At 42.3% G+C, this 14,040-nt stretch overlaps 1 protein-coding gene across 3 annotated transcripts in view; it reads left to right on the top strand.

Annotated features, from left to right (window-relative positions):
* Positions 1-7,481, top strand: part of C5H15orf41 (chromosome 5 C15orf41 homolog) — a 203,029-nt gene extending 195,548 nt beyond the window's left edge. For 2 of the 3 annotated variants that reach the window (XM_032343224.1, XM_032343222.1), the window contains one exon: positions 5,147-7,481. In XM_032343224.1, the coding sequence (XP_032199115.1) occupies positions 5,147-5,276 (130 nt within the window). In that variant the 3' untranslated portion in view covers positions 5,277-7,481. The remainder of the gene's footprint in view (positions 1-5,146) is intronic. The other variant, XR_004285769.1, reaches the window with a different exon arrangement.
* Positions 7,482-14,040: the final 6,559 nt, after the last annotated feature.

The following is a 14,040-nucleotide window of genomic DNA, read 5'->3' on the forward strand; positions in this document are numbered from 1 at the left end:
GTATACACTTTTCCACCTGTATGTAACATCCACCCATAGAAGTTCTGGCCAGATTAGAACAACGTCTCCCCATATTGCCAAATGTGAAAATCCTTAAGCAAGTTTTGCTATCCCCCATGTGATTATGGCTGTGCTTTTAGATCCCACCTACTTAGACAATCCATAATGACAGAAAACTACTGTGAATCCTATTTTATCTGCATGTTTATAATAAGACATCTTTATTTTTTCTGTCTGAGGATAGTGCTTGGCGTGCATAAGGCTCTATTATCTCAAGAGGCTCTGGCCCAAGTTTGGGAGCCTCTGAGATCTCAGGGCTGGGGTCAAGAATTCAAATGTCGGTTGGGACAGGTAGACCACATTAAGCAGGCAGAGTAGGCAGAGCAAAAGAAATGTGGCTTCTTTGATTTTTTTCTTGAAACACAAAACCCTCTGCCATTCTCTTTTGCTTTCCCAAATTTGACAGAGGTGGGAGTATGGAGAAATGGGTCTCTGCAAGGACGGTCTGTGGCACCCACACAAAGGTAGATGGCACCTGGTATTGAGCCTCGACCTCAGGGAGTACCAGAGAATGGTGGGGACCACACCAAACCTGAAACATATGTCTTGTCTGAAGAGGGCAACTGTTGCTTAGCTCCAGCTGATTGTTGCCAGATCAACTAATTTCTCAAAAGACGCTGAGTATGCAGGATTTCATATTAAAAAACAAAACAAAACAAAACTTATGGGTTGGCTCCATTTTTTAAAGAATTGATGAAAGCCCAGCCTCGATTTAATAGATCCAGTCACAGAAATGTCACTAATTTGTAAGGCAGCTTACTCTGTGTTCTCAAAGCTACTTTGGTAGAAAAATTGTTCTTCAAGTTGAATTAATATACAATTCTGGGTAACTCAGAGACATTACCCTAAGTCTGACCGAGAGCTACAGCATGAATCTAATCCCTTCTCCCCAGGAGTGCCCTAAAAATCAGAGGCTGGTAAATGAGCATGTTAACACCCTACGTGCTTATTTCTAGGTCACACATGCTCTGTTATTCTAACAGTTCCTCAAATATCCTAGCATTCTCCTCTAGATCAATTCCAGACCAGAGATCTTCCTCTTAAAAACGTGACACCGGAAACCTGCACAACCCTCGAGACATGGTCTCACTGCTGCAGAAGGCACTTCCTCTCTTTTTGGGTCAAGGTCTAATAGGATGTCCCCTGTCAATTGCTACTTTACAGTGAGACAGCCACAGACCCTGCAACCAGACTGCCAGAGTTTCCAAAACTGGTTCTTCCACTTTTTACCATGAGCCTTTTGGCCAGCTGCTTAATTGTTCTGTGCCTCAGTTTCTTCATCTGCAGAATGGGGACATTAATGGCACCTGCCTCGTGGAGTGGCGCTGAGAAATAAATGTCTGGATGCGTGTGAAGTGCTTAGAACAGTGTCTGGCACGGACTAAGTGCCATGGAAGTGGTAATAGGCAACGTTGTAACTGTTGCCATCATTGCCATTTGTAATTTACATTACAAATCTGTAAATTTTCCATCTGTGGGCTCATCATGGTCCCTAGTAAAAAGGCCAGGCCATGGCAGTGGGTGAATCTTGCCAGCAAGCTTGCTACCGCTGGTCGGCCAGTGATTCAGCGAGCCCCAGAGAGCTGTCTTTTCCTATAGTTATCTCTGTTCCGGCCCTTGAGAGGAGCCAACACCAGCCAGGCACCATGCTAGGCCTGGGGAACACGTGTGTAAATGAAACATGGTCTTCACCCTCGGCAGCATCACGAATCTAGCAGAGATATCTCTGGGGTACAGATGTGCACACAACCACACAAGGGTATCCAGCTTTCATTCCATAGTCTCCCATTTAACTTCTCTAAATACTCTAAAATGAGAGGACACCAGAGAGACCCCTTCCACACCCGTTTGTAAGGCTCTTGTTACTTACGGGGAACTTCCTCTTTCATACACACCCTCCAGGTCTGTCCTGGCTCTCTTAACTTCCACGTCCCTTCCCTCCCCCCAACCCCAGGAGGTATTTGTTGTTTTTGCACATTGGTGATATTTCATTTGCAAGCAAAAGGACTCCCTCACATTCTCTTTCTGCTCCACAGGAGTCTTTAAAATCCATTTGGATGGAGCCTTTGATCTTCTTACTTGATCACGCGGATAGTAACCTTAAAATTATAGTCAACCTTGAAATGTGTTTACAGAATCCATTCAGATAATCCGTATACATCCCATTCCTGAGTGTGTCCGGCTTGTAGGAAGAACTGCAAACCCAGCAGCAGACCAACCGTCTGCTTTGCTCATTCCCTCACACCCACTGACTCCCGTTCCTTTTCAATGCAGTTAACAGTCTCTTTGATTTGTACTGGCCACAAGGTTATGTTTGCCTTCTCAGTGATCTCATTCTTGTACAGTAGTGCCCCAATTAATGGGAACAGGCATCAAAGAGGTGAAATCACTCAACCCACAAGCATGTATACTTGACCTACCTAAAAATTTCCTGGGTCCTGTTTTCTTCCTGGTCTACATCTTTTCAAAAGGAAATGCTAGAGTTAGATTTTTTTTTTTTTTTTAATTATCAACCAAAATGTTCCCTTCTGTTGGTTCAGATAACCAAGGAACTGATTCTATGAAGTCGCTTAATTTGGTCAGCCTCTTCATAAACAGATACGTTGCTAGAAGGTTATCTTGCCAGCCATTTGATAATCTCTGGATCCTGAATTGTGGGAGAAAGCTCAGAGATACAGTCAAGTAGGTATCAGGAACACAGCCAGACCTTGTTCGATCATGAAATTTCCAAATTTGTCACCCTGTGAGTCCCTATTACTTCTGTCCTTCAAAGAACACAGAATTGGAAAACCTTTTCCTACCAGTTGCCATTTACAAGGACAAGTTGTGTTGCCTTGTTTTTTAATTAAGTGCATATTGTTAGAGCTTCTGAGCCACGGGAGGGGCTAATAGTTCCGAGTTAATATTGTTCCATCCACAAGCCAAGGAAGAAACAGACTTAGATGGTAGAGCCTTATGATATGTCACTACTATATACTGAAAACCATTCAGAGATCTGTGATCCTACCTTCAGGGAGTCCTAGCAGTGAACCACTACAACGAAATGTTCACATTCACAGCCTCGTGAAACCTTTTCAAGTTGCAGAGTTCATCTGTTGCCTCGCAAGTGAAACCAGTACATTTTCTTGGGCATTGAGGTGTTCCCCAGCCTGGCTTTCCTGCCTGGAAAATGCCATTTTTGCAAAGAGCTGTCATGCTTCGTGTCCTTTGGCTCATGATTTAACTGTTCAGGGAAAGTGCTTGCCGCTCCTACTCTCTCGGCACTGGTGATATGTGTTTTGGTTTTATTAAATCTTTAAAATACTGAGCTTGTTGTTTATGACCCCCATATATTCTTTTGTTCTTTTCCATGACTGGTTAGATCACATTTTTTTCCTCCCTTTGTAAAAATATTAGTGCCTTTCCAAAGAACATCGTGGTCTCCCAGATGGCTGCGTAACCCAATGGAGAAATGTCTTGAGCTCAGTGTTAGGTCCGTCGAGGCGGTGACTCTGCTGCTTTATAGACAGGAGACTCCAAGGCTCCTCAGACACGGTCCTCAGAACTGCGGATCTTCCTGCCCTTGCCAGACTTGTTTGGACAAATCAGACATCATTTACTACTAATCAGAGTTCTCTGTAAAATAGAGGTACCAAATGGTAGATGTCCCAGATGCAGACCATTGTTAGTGCAAGCTATTAAGAAACCCTCCGTGAAATGGAAGCCAGGGCTCACCAGGCTCGTCTTCGGGCAGCCCCGCACACAGGGAAATCTCGTGGAGCCTACTGCTCCAAGGCCACCTCACTGTACACAGCTCCTGGGTGCCCCCCCCCAGAGCCTCTCCTTTGTAGATGGGCCACCATCTCCTGATTCTGTCCAAAAGTCTGAATTAACCTTGCCTCTGACTCGGCTACCCTACGGATGTGAATCCCCAAATAAACCGTTCCATGACACCCCACTGAACTTGTTCCTGTGCATACAGTATCTTGCAGCCCATACTGTACTATTAGTTTTGGCAAGTATACTACAGCATGTAATAAATCAGTGAGGGAAAAAGCTTTTTGGCCTAACGTGGCTCAGCCTGCCGTAATGTCAGAATACAGAAAGCAGTTCTGTTTTTAGACATCCTTTTACTAACCCAACATTCATAATTTATGATTTCACTGCAAAATTCCTGCAACATGACACCCAAAGTAGTGCTGCCCTTTAATTAAGTACTCTCAGTAGGAAAAACGTGAAACTGAAGTGCAAAACCTCTCCGTGTGCGCGGTGATGGATAGTGATTACATCTTTATGAACCCAGCCTAGAGGTCTCAACTTCCTGATGGGTGAAGTCGTCTGCAGGGCTACTTCCTGAGTCTGCTGCTAACCAATTTGGAGATAATTTGGAGGCACAATTGAGAAAGATGGGGGTTTTAAGCCAGCGTCTGTCTATACGTCTTCACAAGTCCACACGACCTAATCCATCATCTTCATGATAAGAACCTACAACCCAATTTCACACATATAGAGGTTGTATGCACAGATGAAGGGTCAGGGATGAGGTCTCGCTGAGGGTTCCCTGTTGCCATATGGGTTTGTTTGTTTTTGAAGAGCTGAAAGAATGGATGGCAGAAGGGAGCTCTGCCCTTGAGTGTGCGCATAGAACATGCTAGCCAGAAGATGGCCTTGAGCTGTTCTGCTTTTTACCTTATTCTTCACTCTTTTATTTTCCCCCTTAGTTGGAAACAGACAAGTAGGGTAAGGTGGCACCAAATCTGGTGCTCCCCAGCTCATCAGTGGGGAGACTCTGATGTTTTCCTTCATCACTTAGGTACTCACATCAGCCCGACTTCAGAACACCTTACTGGAAGGTAATTAGGGCCGTGTGTGCATTTGCGATACTTCAAGTTCCTTGAAAGGTCCCAAGTCTGTCCATGACAGCAGTGGTACTTCTACTGACTAAGCTCATTCCTGAAAGTTCAGCCCTCCGACCCAACTGTAGCAACCAAAACAAAAGCTTTGCACAGTAATGTCGCTGAATCATCTTAGCAATGCTTCCGAGATGACCTTTCTCTAGAATGACATCGATGCAATACACACATGCTGTCTTGCCGTGTTTTTGCAGATTTGGACCGGGCTTGGTCATCTATTGGTACGGCTTCATCCAGGAGCTGGACTGTAACCGGGAGCGGGGCATCCTGCTCAAAGCCTGTTTCCCCACGGACATCGTCACCCTGTGCCACAGTGTCGCCTGACCCTGATGATCCTGGAAGAGAAGCCAGGAGGAAGAGGTGAATCCGGAAGCAATTTGACTTTCCTGCCGTGTAAACTCCTGGCAGCATCTGCCCTGAACTTGAGCTGAACTCTTGCTGCCCGTGGCCACACCACTACCTCTTCAGACAAACATATCAAGAGTTTCTGTTTTCCTTCATCCCTTGCTGATGTGAACAGCCAAGAACTACAGACACAACCCACTCATTATCAGCATTTCTGTCTCTGTCAAACAGTTAGTTTACAGATAGTCATAATCTCTCTTCCTTCCGGATGGTTTCTCCTTGTATACTGAACAAAAGAAGAAACGTGGGAACTGAAAGGTGTGATTTTTCAATTCTCCTCCCAGTTCCCGAATCACCCTCTTTCCGCACCCCCCCCCAAAAGCCTCCATTCATTCTTTCCTCCCTCCTTCCCCTGTTCTCTTCCTATCCACTCACAGGGACCCAGTGTTACATCCCCATCAAGGAATAATCTAACAGATTAGCAGAGTGGAAGACGTGGAGGCTGAAACTCAATTTCTGTTCTCACCTGCAAGGCTTCAGTTAGACCTTGATGATAGCGCATGCTAGTTTTGTCCAGTCTTTACGGTTTCCTGACATCGCTGGCATTAGGCCAAGCTGAAAAAATATACTTGATGAGAATTTCCTCTTTTTATAATACTTATTTGAACACCAAAGACTTTCCCTTTATCTCCTGTAAAAGTATTGGTTACATTGTGTCTGGAAACCATACTCCTCCTTTGGACTGGGGGGCTCAGGGGAGACCGCTGAAGCGTGGCACCAGCCTGGGCAAAAGTTTATTTTTAAACACGGCTACTTGTCAGTATGTATGGGTAGTCAGTATTTTTAGGAGTACAATTTTTTAAAAGCACATTCTGTGCGCTGCTTTGTATCTGCATTTTATACTACGTAATTACATAACACTCCGATAACTTAGGTATTAGCAATGTTCAGCTTTGAATGAATTAAGTGTACCAGAAATAAACCTGGGGTGATTTTTTTCAAATAAGCCAAATAAAAGGGATTTTGTATTTGTTCACTTTAATCTATTCACTTTTTATACCGCAAAACAAACTTCAGTCTAATGGAAAACATCAATAAATTCATTATAAATCTGCAGTTTGGGAGACTAAAAACTTCTCTATTCCCCAAAATGTATTTATAAAATATTTGCCCCCTTGTTGAAAATACATATGTTTTAAAATGTCGAAGATGACTTTGGAATTAACTGAGAACTTCTGCAGACACCTTTAAGTTACATATACTGCTTGCTTCTTTCAAGAGACTAAATATGCCATTTGTTCCTTGTTCATTTGGTACCTAAAGGAGGTTTGCAAAAGTCTGCCAGCTGCCTCTCCTTTTGAAGGACTCAGACACGTCCGGTCCAGACGTGTGGATTTGAACTCTGCTGTGGGTTGCACTAAACAAAAAAGGAAGGAGATGAGCTGGGAAGGAGGCTCCGGCAGGCGTCTGTTTCAGTGTAGAAGTATGGAGCAGATTTTCTGAGTGCAAGGGAGTGATCTGAAACCACTGCCCTTACTGAACACACATGCACACACACGTGTGTACACACACACACACTTTAACCAAAACTGTTGTTAAACAGTTTCCATGGCCTCCTCTAAGCTGCTTTGTCTGCTTTAGGAATAAATTACATTTATCTGCACAGATGTTGAAAAGCCTGTTAAACCCTTGTCAAGGATTTGTTTGTTTTACATCAAACAAATTTATGAGGAGGGGGCACAAATAAATGAAAAGGTAAAAAGAGGTGCTCGCATTTCCTACTCCTCCTTCCGCCGGGTGCCCTGACTTCCTGTGCTGGGAGAAGCTGTTGCTCTCTGTAGAGGCAACGCCACCTCTCCACGAAGGGGGGGTTAACATTTGGCCCTAAGAAGTGGGAAAAGAAACCAGCAAACTATACATATCATGATAAAGTTACAAGTTATTCAAACTAAGCTTTTGCCCACATAAAACTAACGCGATTATTAGGACTGTTACTCTATTGGAAGAGTGTAGGGAGACGGAAGTCGAGTTCCCAAATGGGAAGCTTAAAATCTCCTTGTTCTTTTTCCTTTTATGGGAGAAATACTTACCTCTGTTTTATCGATAGGCGTTGTTTACTTGTTTGGGTTTGGTTTTTGTTTTGTTTTGTTTTGTTTGTTTTGGGGGGAGTGTTTTTAGTTTTAACAATAAAAATGGCCCTAGAAAGTGAGCCATGACCACTTTTTTTTTTTTTTAATTGCTGTCATCATTAGAACATTAACATTAAAGCCAAATCTTGTTTTATGGAAGATTTTGCAAACTGCGGTGATAAACTATGTGATGGAGTGTGTATAAAGTAGGACTGTGTGTAAAACTAAATGATGTTCTGTCAAGCATCTGCAGTCACAAACAAAGGTCCCCATCTGAAGAAGTGTGGCTCAGGGACCGCTGAGGGCAAGGCTGACCCAGCACCGATATTTCAGGTGACTTCAGAGACTCCTTTCCACCCTCATCCCTACACATCCCACCCCAACAAAAAAAAAGTGGGAGGATTTTTTTTCACCTGCCTTCTAGTGAGGTTTATGTCAACTTTTCTCAACACTCCTAAAGCCATATATAAAAGGGAAAGCTTAGGGGTCCAAAGCAGAAGGCTGGATCTCCAGGGGAAATAATTTTCTTCAAACTACAGGTGTGTGTACCTGCTCATTATCGGCGAGGCTTGAGTCCATGCTGCAAAGGATGATACATTGTTGGTCTTTAGGGGATGCATTAACTCCTTCAGGCCACAAGGGAATCGAGTAGAGCTCTGGGCGAGGTCATCCACTAAATGGTCCCTGGTGGGCCACGCTAATCAGGGCACGGCGGCCAAGTGAACAGTTAATTCACTCCCTTTGCCTGGAAAGCTCCACCTGTTGTTCCTTGGCCTCTGTGGAACTGAGATACCTCAGTGGTAGGCTCTTAACATGCCCCCCCCCCAGTACAGACCTAGCGTTTTGACTAACTGAAATTGTTGCTGCTTTCCTGTGCAACCACACTTCGCCCACCTCTGCCCTATCCTCTTCCCCTTCACGCTCGTTGCCAGTGTTCACACACATGGCCATATATTCTGCGTTTCCTCACTACTCACGGACTCCAGTGCTCTCTGGCAAAGGGTCCCAAAACGAACTCGCATCCCATCTAAATCCTGATCCGTGTGCCTTTAGGGTGGGAATGGGCGGGGAGCAAGTACACTTGAAGAATCTGAAGAATTATGGAAGTTCTCAGATAAGATTTGACAGGGTCTAATGCGGTCTGAGGTTCAGGCTGTGAGGAAGTGTTTCAGCAAACAGGGCCCGAAACACAAGTGAATTTTAAAGCAGCTTTGAGCCTGAGTGGGGGAGGGGAGGAAAGGGAGGGTGTGTGCTGATTAAAACGACAAATGAGTAAAATGCCAGTCTGAATTCACTAGAGAAGCACCCCTCGCCTGTTCTTAGGAGAATCTCACCCTTTTCCACGTGATCCAATGAGAGCAAGTTGCCTCAGCAAGGGGCAGCAGGGGGATGGCAAGAGGCAGAAAATCTTCCAACTGGGACAAGGTTCCTTAGGGTAAAGGCGCAGAGCTAGCTCAATAGGAGAGGAAACAGAAATCTGAAGAATGGGGAGTCTGCCTGCAATGTCACCATTTACAGAGCAGCACTTCTCCCAACCTGTCCCCAGAGTCACTCTTCCTGGGACGGAAGTGTGGCAGTGACACAATGGCGACCCTCTCGTTGTAGAGTCCCAAACTAACCTTCCCATACATAGTCAACACGATCCTTTATTAAGACCATGCCTGGATTCCAAAGTTTAAATAAGGAAGATGGATTATGAAATAATAACCAGAAGAGCTCGGGCTCCCCTTGTGTGTTTCACTTTCCTGCTATTGTTTTGAATATGGCTGTGAGACAAAGAGCTGCTTAGGTCAAGCACAATAAATTAGAGTTTTCATACAATAGTAATCCACTAAAATGATTTCAAAGCTGGATCAAAGTACTTCCAAAAGACTTTTAAAACTTTTCCACAATACAGGGGGAAGGGGAATGCTCATTTGATGCCTTAATTCATTTCCGTGAGTATAGCAGAGTTAGACCTTGGCGTCATACCTCCTTTCTATAAAATCCAACGCATTAGTTAAATAAATCCAACTTGTTCTTATTGTTTTTACGTGTAAGTAAAGGGGATTTAAGTTTTCATCTAGTTAAGTGGAACAACGAAACATTTGGAGTTGCTTGTGTATAAGGAAAAGATACCGATAGTACCTTTTTATTTTATTTTATTTTTAAAGATTTTATTTATTTATTTGTCAGAGAGAGTGAGCACAGGCAGACAGAGAGGCAGGCAGAGGCAGAGGGAGAAGAAAGCTCCCTGCTGAGCAAGGAGCCCGACGTGGGACTCGATCCCAGGACGCTGGGATCATGACCTGAGCCGAAGGCAGGCCCTTAACCAACTGAGCCACCCTGGTGTCCACTGGTAGTACCTTTTTAAAACAGGCATGGCATAATATTTAATTTTGGTACCGAAGGTATTTAAGACTAACCCCCTGTGCTTAGAATGAAGTATCTGTAGATTTATTTTGCATCTTAATAATCATGGCATCCGATACATTTCGTTTTTCATTCCTTTTCCTTCCTCACTTGGATTTATCTAGAGCTGTCTCCTATCAAAGGCAAGGATGATGGGAAGTACCCCAGTGATAGCAAAGCTAAGCAAATTCTAGGCCCAACCATATATAAAACAGCGTGGGACTCCCACAGCAATGTCAGGCTCAGCTAAAGACCCAGGGTGCTATGTCAACGTAATTTTTACTTTTTAAAGGGAAGGTCATTTTGAAATGCTGACGTGAAATAGAACCAAGTCAATTAAGTAATAACAATTGAAGTTCAGAGTTTAATTGAGGACCGAACATGAAGCCAATGACCATTAACCTAAAGCGGTCATGAATTCCCCCTGCAAACTGCCCTTGTTAAAGGTATTTCTAGAATAACTAGCACTTTTTCCTTTAAAAAAAAAAAATGCCTTTGTCATTTTTATGTTCAACACAGATACATTAAGAAAAAATAATTTAGTGTGTCTATAGTAGGCTATCTGCATTCTTGAGTTTTAACTGAAATTTCTCGTATAGAGCAAATCAAAATTTATGTCATCAAAACCACCTCTGCCGGAAACGATCTTTCATAAGTAAACTGATAGATAGAAGCACCCTGGTCTCCACTGTTGACTTCTTTCTCTCTGGAGTTATTTCATGGAGAGATTGCCGACCTAGATGATAAGCCACCTACAGTATTTGTTTTGTTCTCTGCCTAGCCCCCAACCGCCAAGGGAGATCCTGGCACAGAACAGGTGCTTAGTGCATGTGGAAGGAACAAAGGAACGAATAGAAACTTACGCTAAATATGTTCTCATTCACTTGCTTTAAAAGAAATAATCGGAACTCTTTTAACTTTACCTGTTTCTCATTTTCTTCAGCTGAAAACTGAGTATATTTACCGGAATCAGAAAAGCAATATTGGTATTAAAGAATTACTTTAGAAACCTTCAAAATCTCAAAGCAGGTTCATCAATCAGAATATCTCAGGATGCATACTTAGTTTGAAGGGGAATTCGTGAGATCTCGGTGCGCTTACCTTCAAGTTAGCCCTAGTGCATGGTCTAATCCAGTATATTTCTAAAGAAACCAGAACATCTAAAATCTTTGCTTCTCTTTTTTTAAAAAAATGAGGCTTAAGGCATTATCTTGACATTTCTATGTAAGAGACAGTCTCCTCTAAATTCCAGATTAAGGCCTCAAATCAAATGTGTTTCCAACACCAATTTTGAGATATTTGGTGAAATTCTTAAATTAACTGCAAACAGTACCTTTTAATTGCCCATTTTTTTAATGCTCAATTGTTGGCAAAGTGCTTCCTGGCTATAGAAGTGGCTGACTGAGTCAGAAGAGAAGGGTTCTTTGGTTGTTTGCCAACAGGATCTGACTTAGGAGAGACACTGTCCATGAACTGCTCAGTGGGCGTTTCCCTGTTAGTCATTAAATCAAACATGATCATTTCAAAGTCCTAGGCATTTGGTCTATTTCCTCATATTTTGGAAACTTGTAAAAGGAACCGGAACTTCCATGTTTCTTCTTTGCCAGTTTCCCAGACCTTAATTTGGAGGGCCATATGGCCCATGATCCCTTCCATCAGTGTCTGGAGAGTACAGACACCCAGTTCTCTCTGACATAGTCCTGAGACCAAGTCCTCTTTGGTTCTATGTGATAATTTGGTCTTCTATTTCTAGCATTTCAGCTATTCAAAACACAAATATTTCCTGAGTCCCTAATGGATATTTTCAAAGTGTTTCAGTGCTATGGGGAATTTTAAAATACACAATAAAAGGTGGTTCTTGAAAAAAAATACATATATTACGTACCAAAATGAAAACAAGGGTTTAAAAATTTCAGCAAAGTCAGTCACCGTATAATAAGGAAAGAGGCAAACCTTTGAGCTTTTAATAAGATACTTTAATTCTAGAATATGGGCAGCAAAAAGAGTTCACTATTTGGTTATAGCGGCTGCGTTTGCTGCTAAGGATTCTGAGACTGCGTTCAGCTCAGCAGGAAATAGAGGTATGCTCAGTTACGGGCACTCGTTTTTGAAGTGGGTTGTGATCACATATAGATGCCACATATTTCCAATTTCAGCCCTAGGCCATTCATATTTAGTGCAAGTATAAATTCAAAGCATTTGGAAAGGAACTCATAACCTTGTTCGTCAGCCTGAGCAGTAAAACAAGCAGTAACATTTTCCACGGGGTCTGTGACATCAAGTGAACTCTCTGTCCCTGGCTAAAGTCTGCTTAGTGAGTCATGTAAGCTAAATATGTCCATAGAACTAGGGCTTAAAAACTCAAACAGTGGAAGGCCACAGACAATTATTTCCTTGAGTAAATACCTACAAGTCGAATGATATTATTGATGAAAAACATGGGGTCTCTCTATTTGGAGCTCTGCCTAAGGATGTTCAGATTTGAGGATTATCTTCTAGGAGATGGTCTTACATGTTCCTTAGGTGTTCTGTTGTTGTTTTGTCAGTAAAACCAGCCTGGGGTTTCAAGGTCAGCTGCGGACTGTGCCTGCCTTCTGTCTGACGGCCTTGATATCATCTGGGTATCAATTTCCTATGTAGTACAGTGCATTTCTGTAAGGTCGTGATTGTACATTTGTAGTATTGGTTTTAAGATACACTCCCAAGAAGTGTTAAATTATTTTCCAGGACAAAGGAGATTGGTATGTTTTACCTGGTAATGCAGTTTTTGTTAATATACTTATTATTAAGATATAAATAATTTCCCTGAAACCTTGTGCTTGTATCAGTTTATCCTAGCAGCTAAAATAATAACTAAATCATTGCACATGGAAAATTAGAGAAAAGTCAAAAAACTCTTTTGTTTCTTGCTGATTTGAATAGAAGTCTCCATCCCGGTTTTCAAAGTTACAATTTTTTAAGAAGCATTTTTCCAATACATGAGAAACAATCCAACATAACTGAATAATCGAAAAGCTGAGCAACGGAAGAGATGGCAAAGTAGACATGAGTGCTTTGCATGTAAATGTAAAACCCAGTCTTTTGGTAAATTATTTTCCTCTTACTTGCTCCCCCACTATCCTTGAAAGTGTTTCTGCAATGACAGAGGGGTTAAAAATGGCAGCGTGGGGGCGTGGAGTGAGCAAAGAAACTCATGTGAAAACTGAATTGCATTTTCCTGCATCTCCCTGACAATTCCCTAAGAGGTGTCTGGAAAGTAAAATTGAGCCATTAGCAAAGATGAGACCAGTTTGACTCATAGACTCAGAATTGTAAAAGTGAAGGAACCAGATATTTCATTGTGTAGATGAAAAAATTGAAGTCTGCAGAGATTATGGGACTTGTCCAAGGTCACATAGCTAACGAATTAAGGGCAGGACCAGAATCTGTCCCTCCTAGCCTCTTGTCCACTGTCCTCTCCCCTGAAGGATTAATAATTTATTCTGGAAGGAATTTTCAGTACCTTCGTTACATTATTTACAAAGTAAAGGATCATGGTGTATTTTTAAATGAACCTTACTGTTTTTGCCCTGCCCTGATACCCTAATCTCTATTGTAGAAATCAACTAGCGTTTTGACAGAAATAATTCTCATTGTACTTGCACTTAAAGCACCTAAAACTTTTACTGTTTAGCAATGGTTTCTATACATTGCCATTGCGTCTAAGAATGTGCCACTAAGAATGAATCTGGCAACTTTTTAAGACTTCTTTTTCCCCTGGCCAATGTCCGTGTTCATCTGATTTTCCTTCCATTGCTGGTGGTGGGGCGGGGGATGTCCACAGATGTTATGTTTACCGTCTTCTCTTCTATATAAGGATGAGATAATACTTAAACCAACAATAATCCATGGACTTTTCTGGTCATCACCAAAAGTGGTTAGCCTAGAATATTCTCGACCTGTACTCCGGGGCACCTGGTGACTCACACATGGTTTGACAACAGCCTGGAATCCCTGCTTATCCACTTACAGATAAGCAAACTCTCTAAAACCTTCAGTTCCTTCATTTGTCACAGGGAAATGAAATAATACCTATCACCTAGGACTATTAGGAGGATTAAATAAGATTAGTGCTTAATGCATCATAAATCATAGCCCTAATAAAACCAGTATCACATATAATTCTATTATACGTTATGTAATTATTAATATTACTACTCTAGAAGGATCCATTTAATAAACTA

Source organism: Mustela erminea, chromosome 5, assembly GCF_009829155.1.
Source record: "Mustela erminea isolate mMusErm1 chromosome 5, mMusErm1.Pri, whole genome shotgun sequence".
Classification (NCBI taxonomy): Eukaryota; Metazoa; Chordata; class Mammalia; order Carnivora; family Mustelidae; genus Mustela; species Mustela erminea.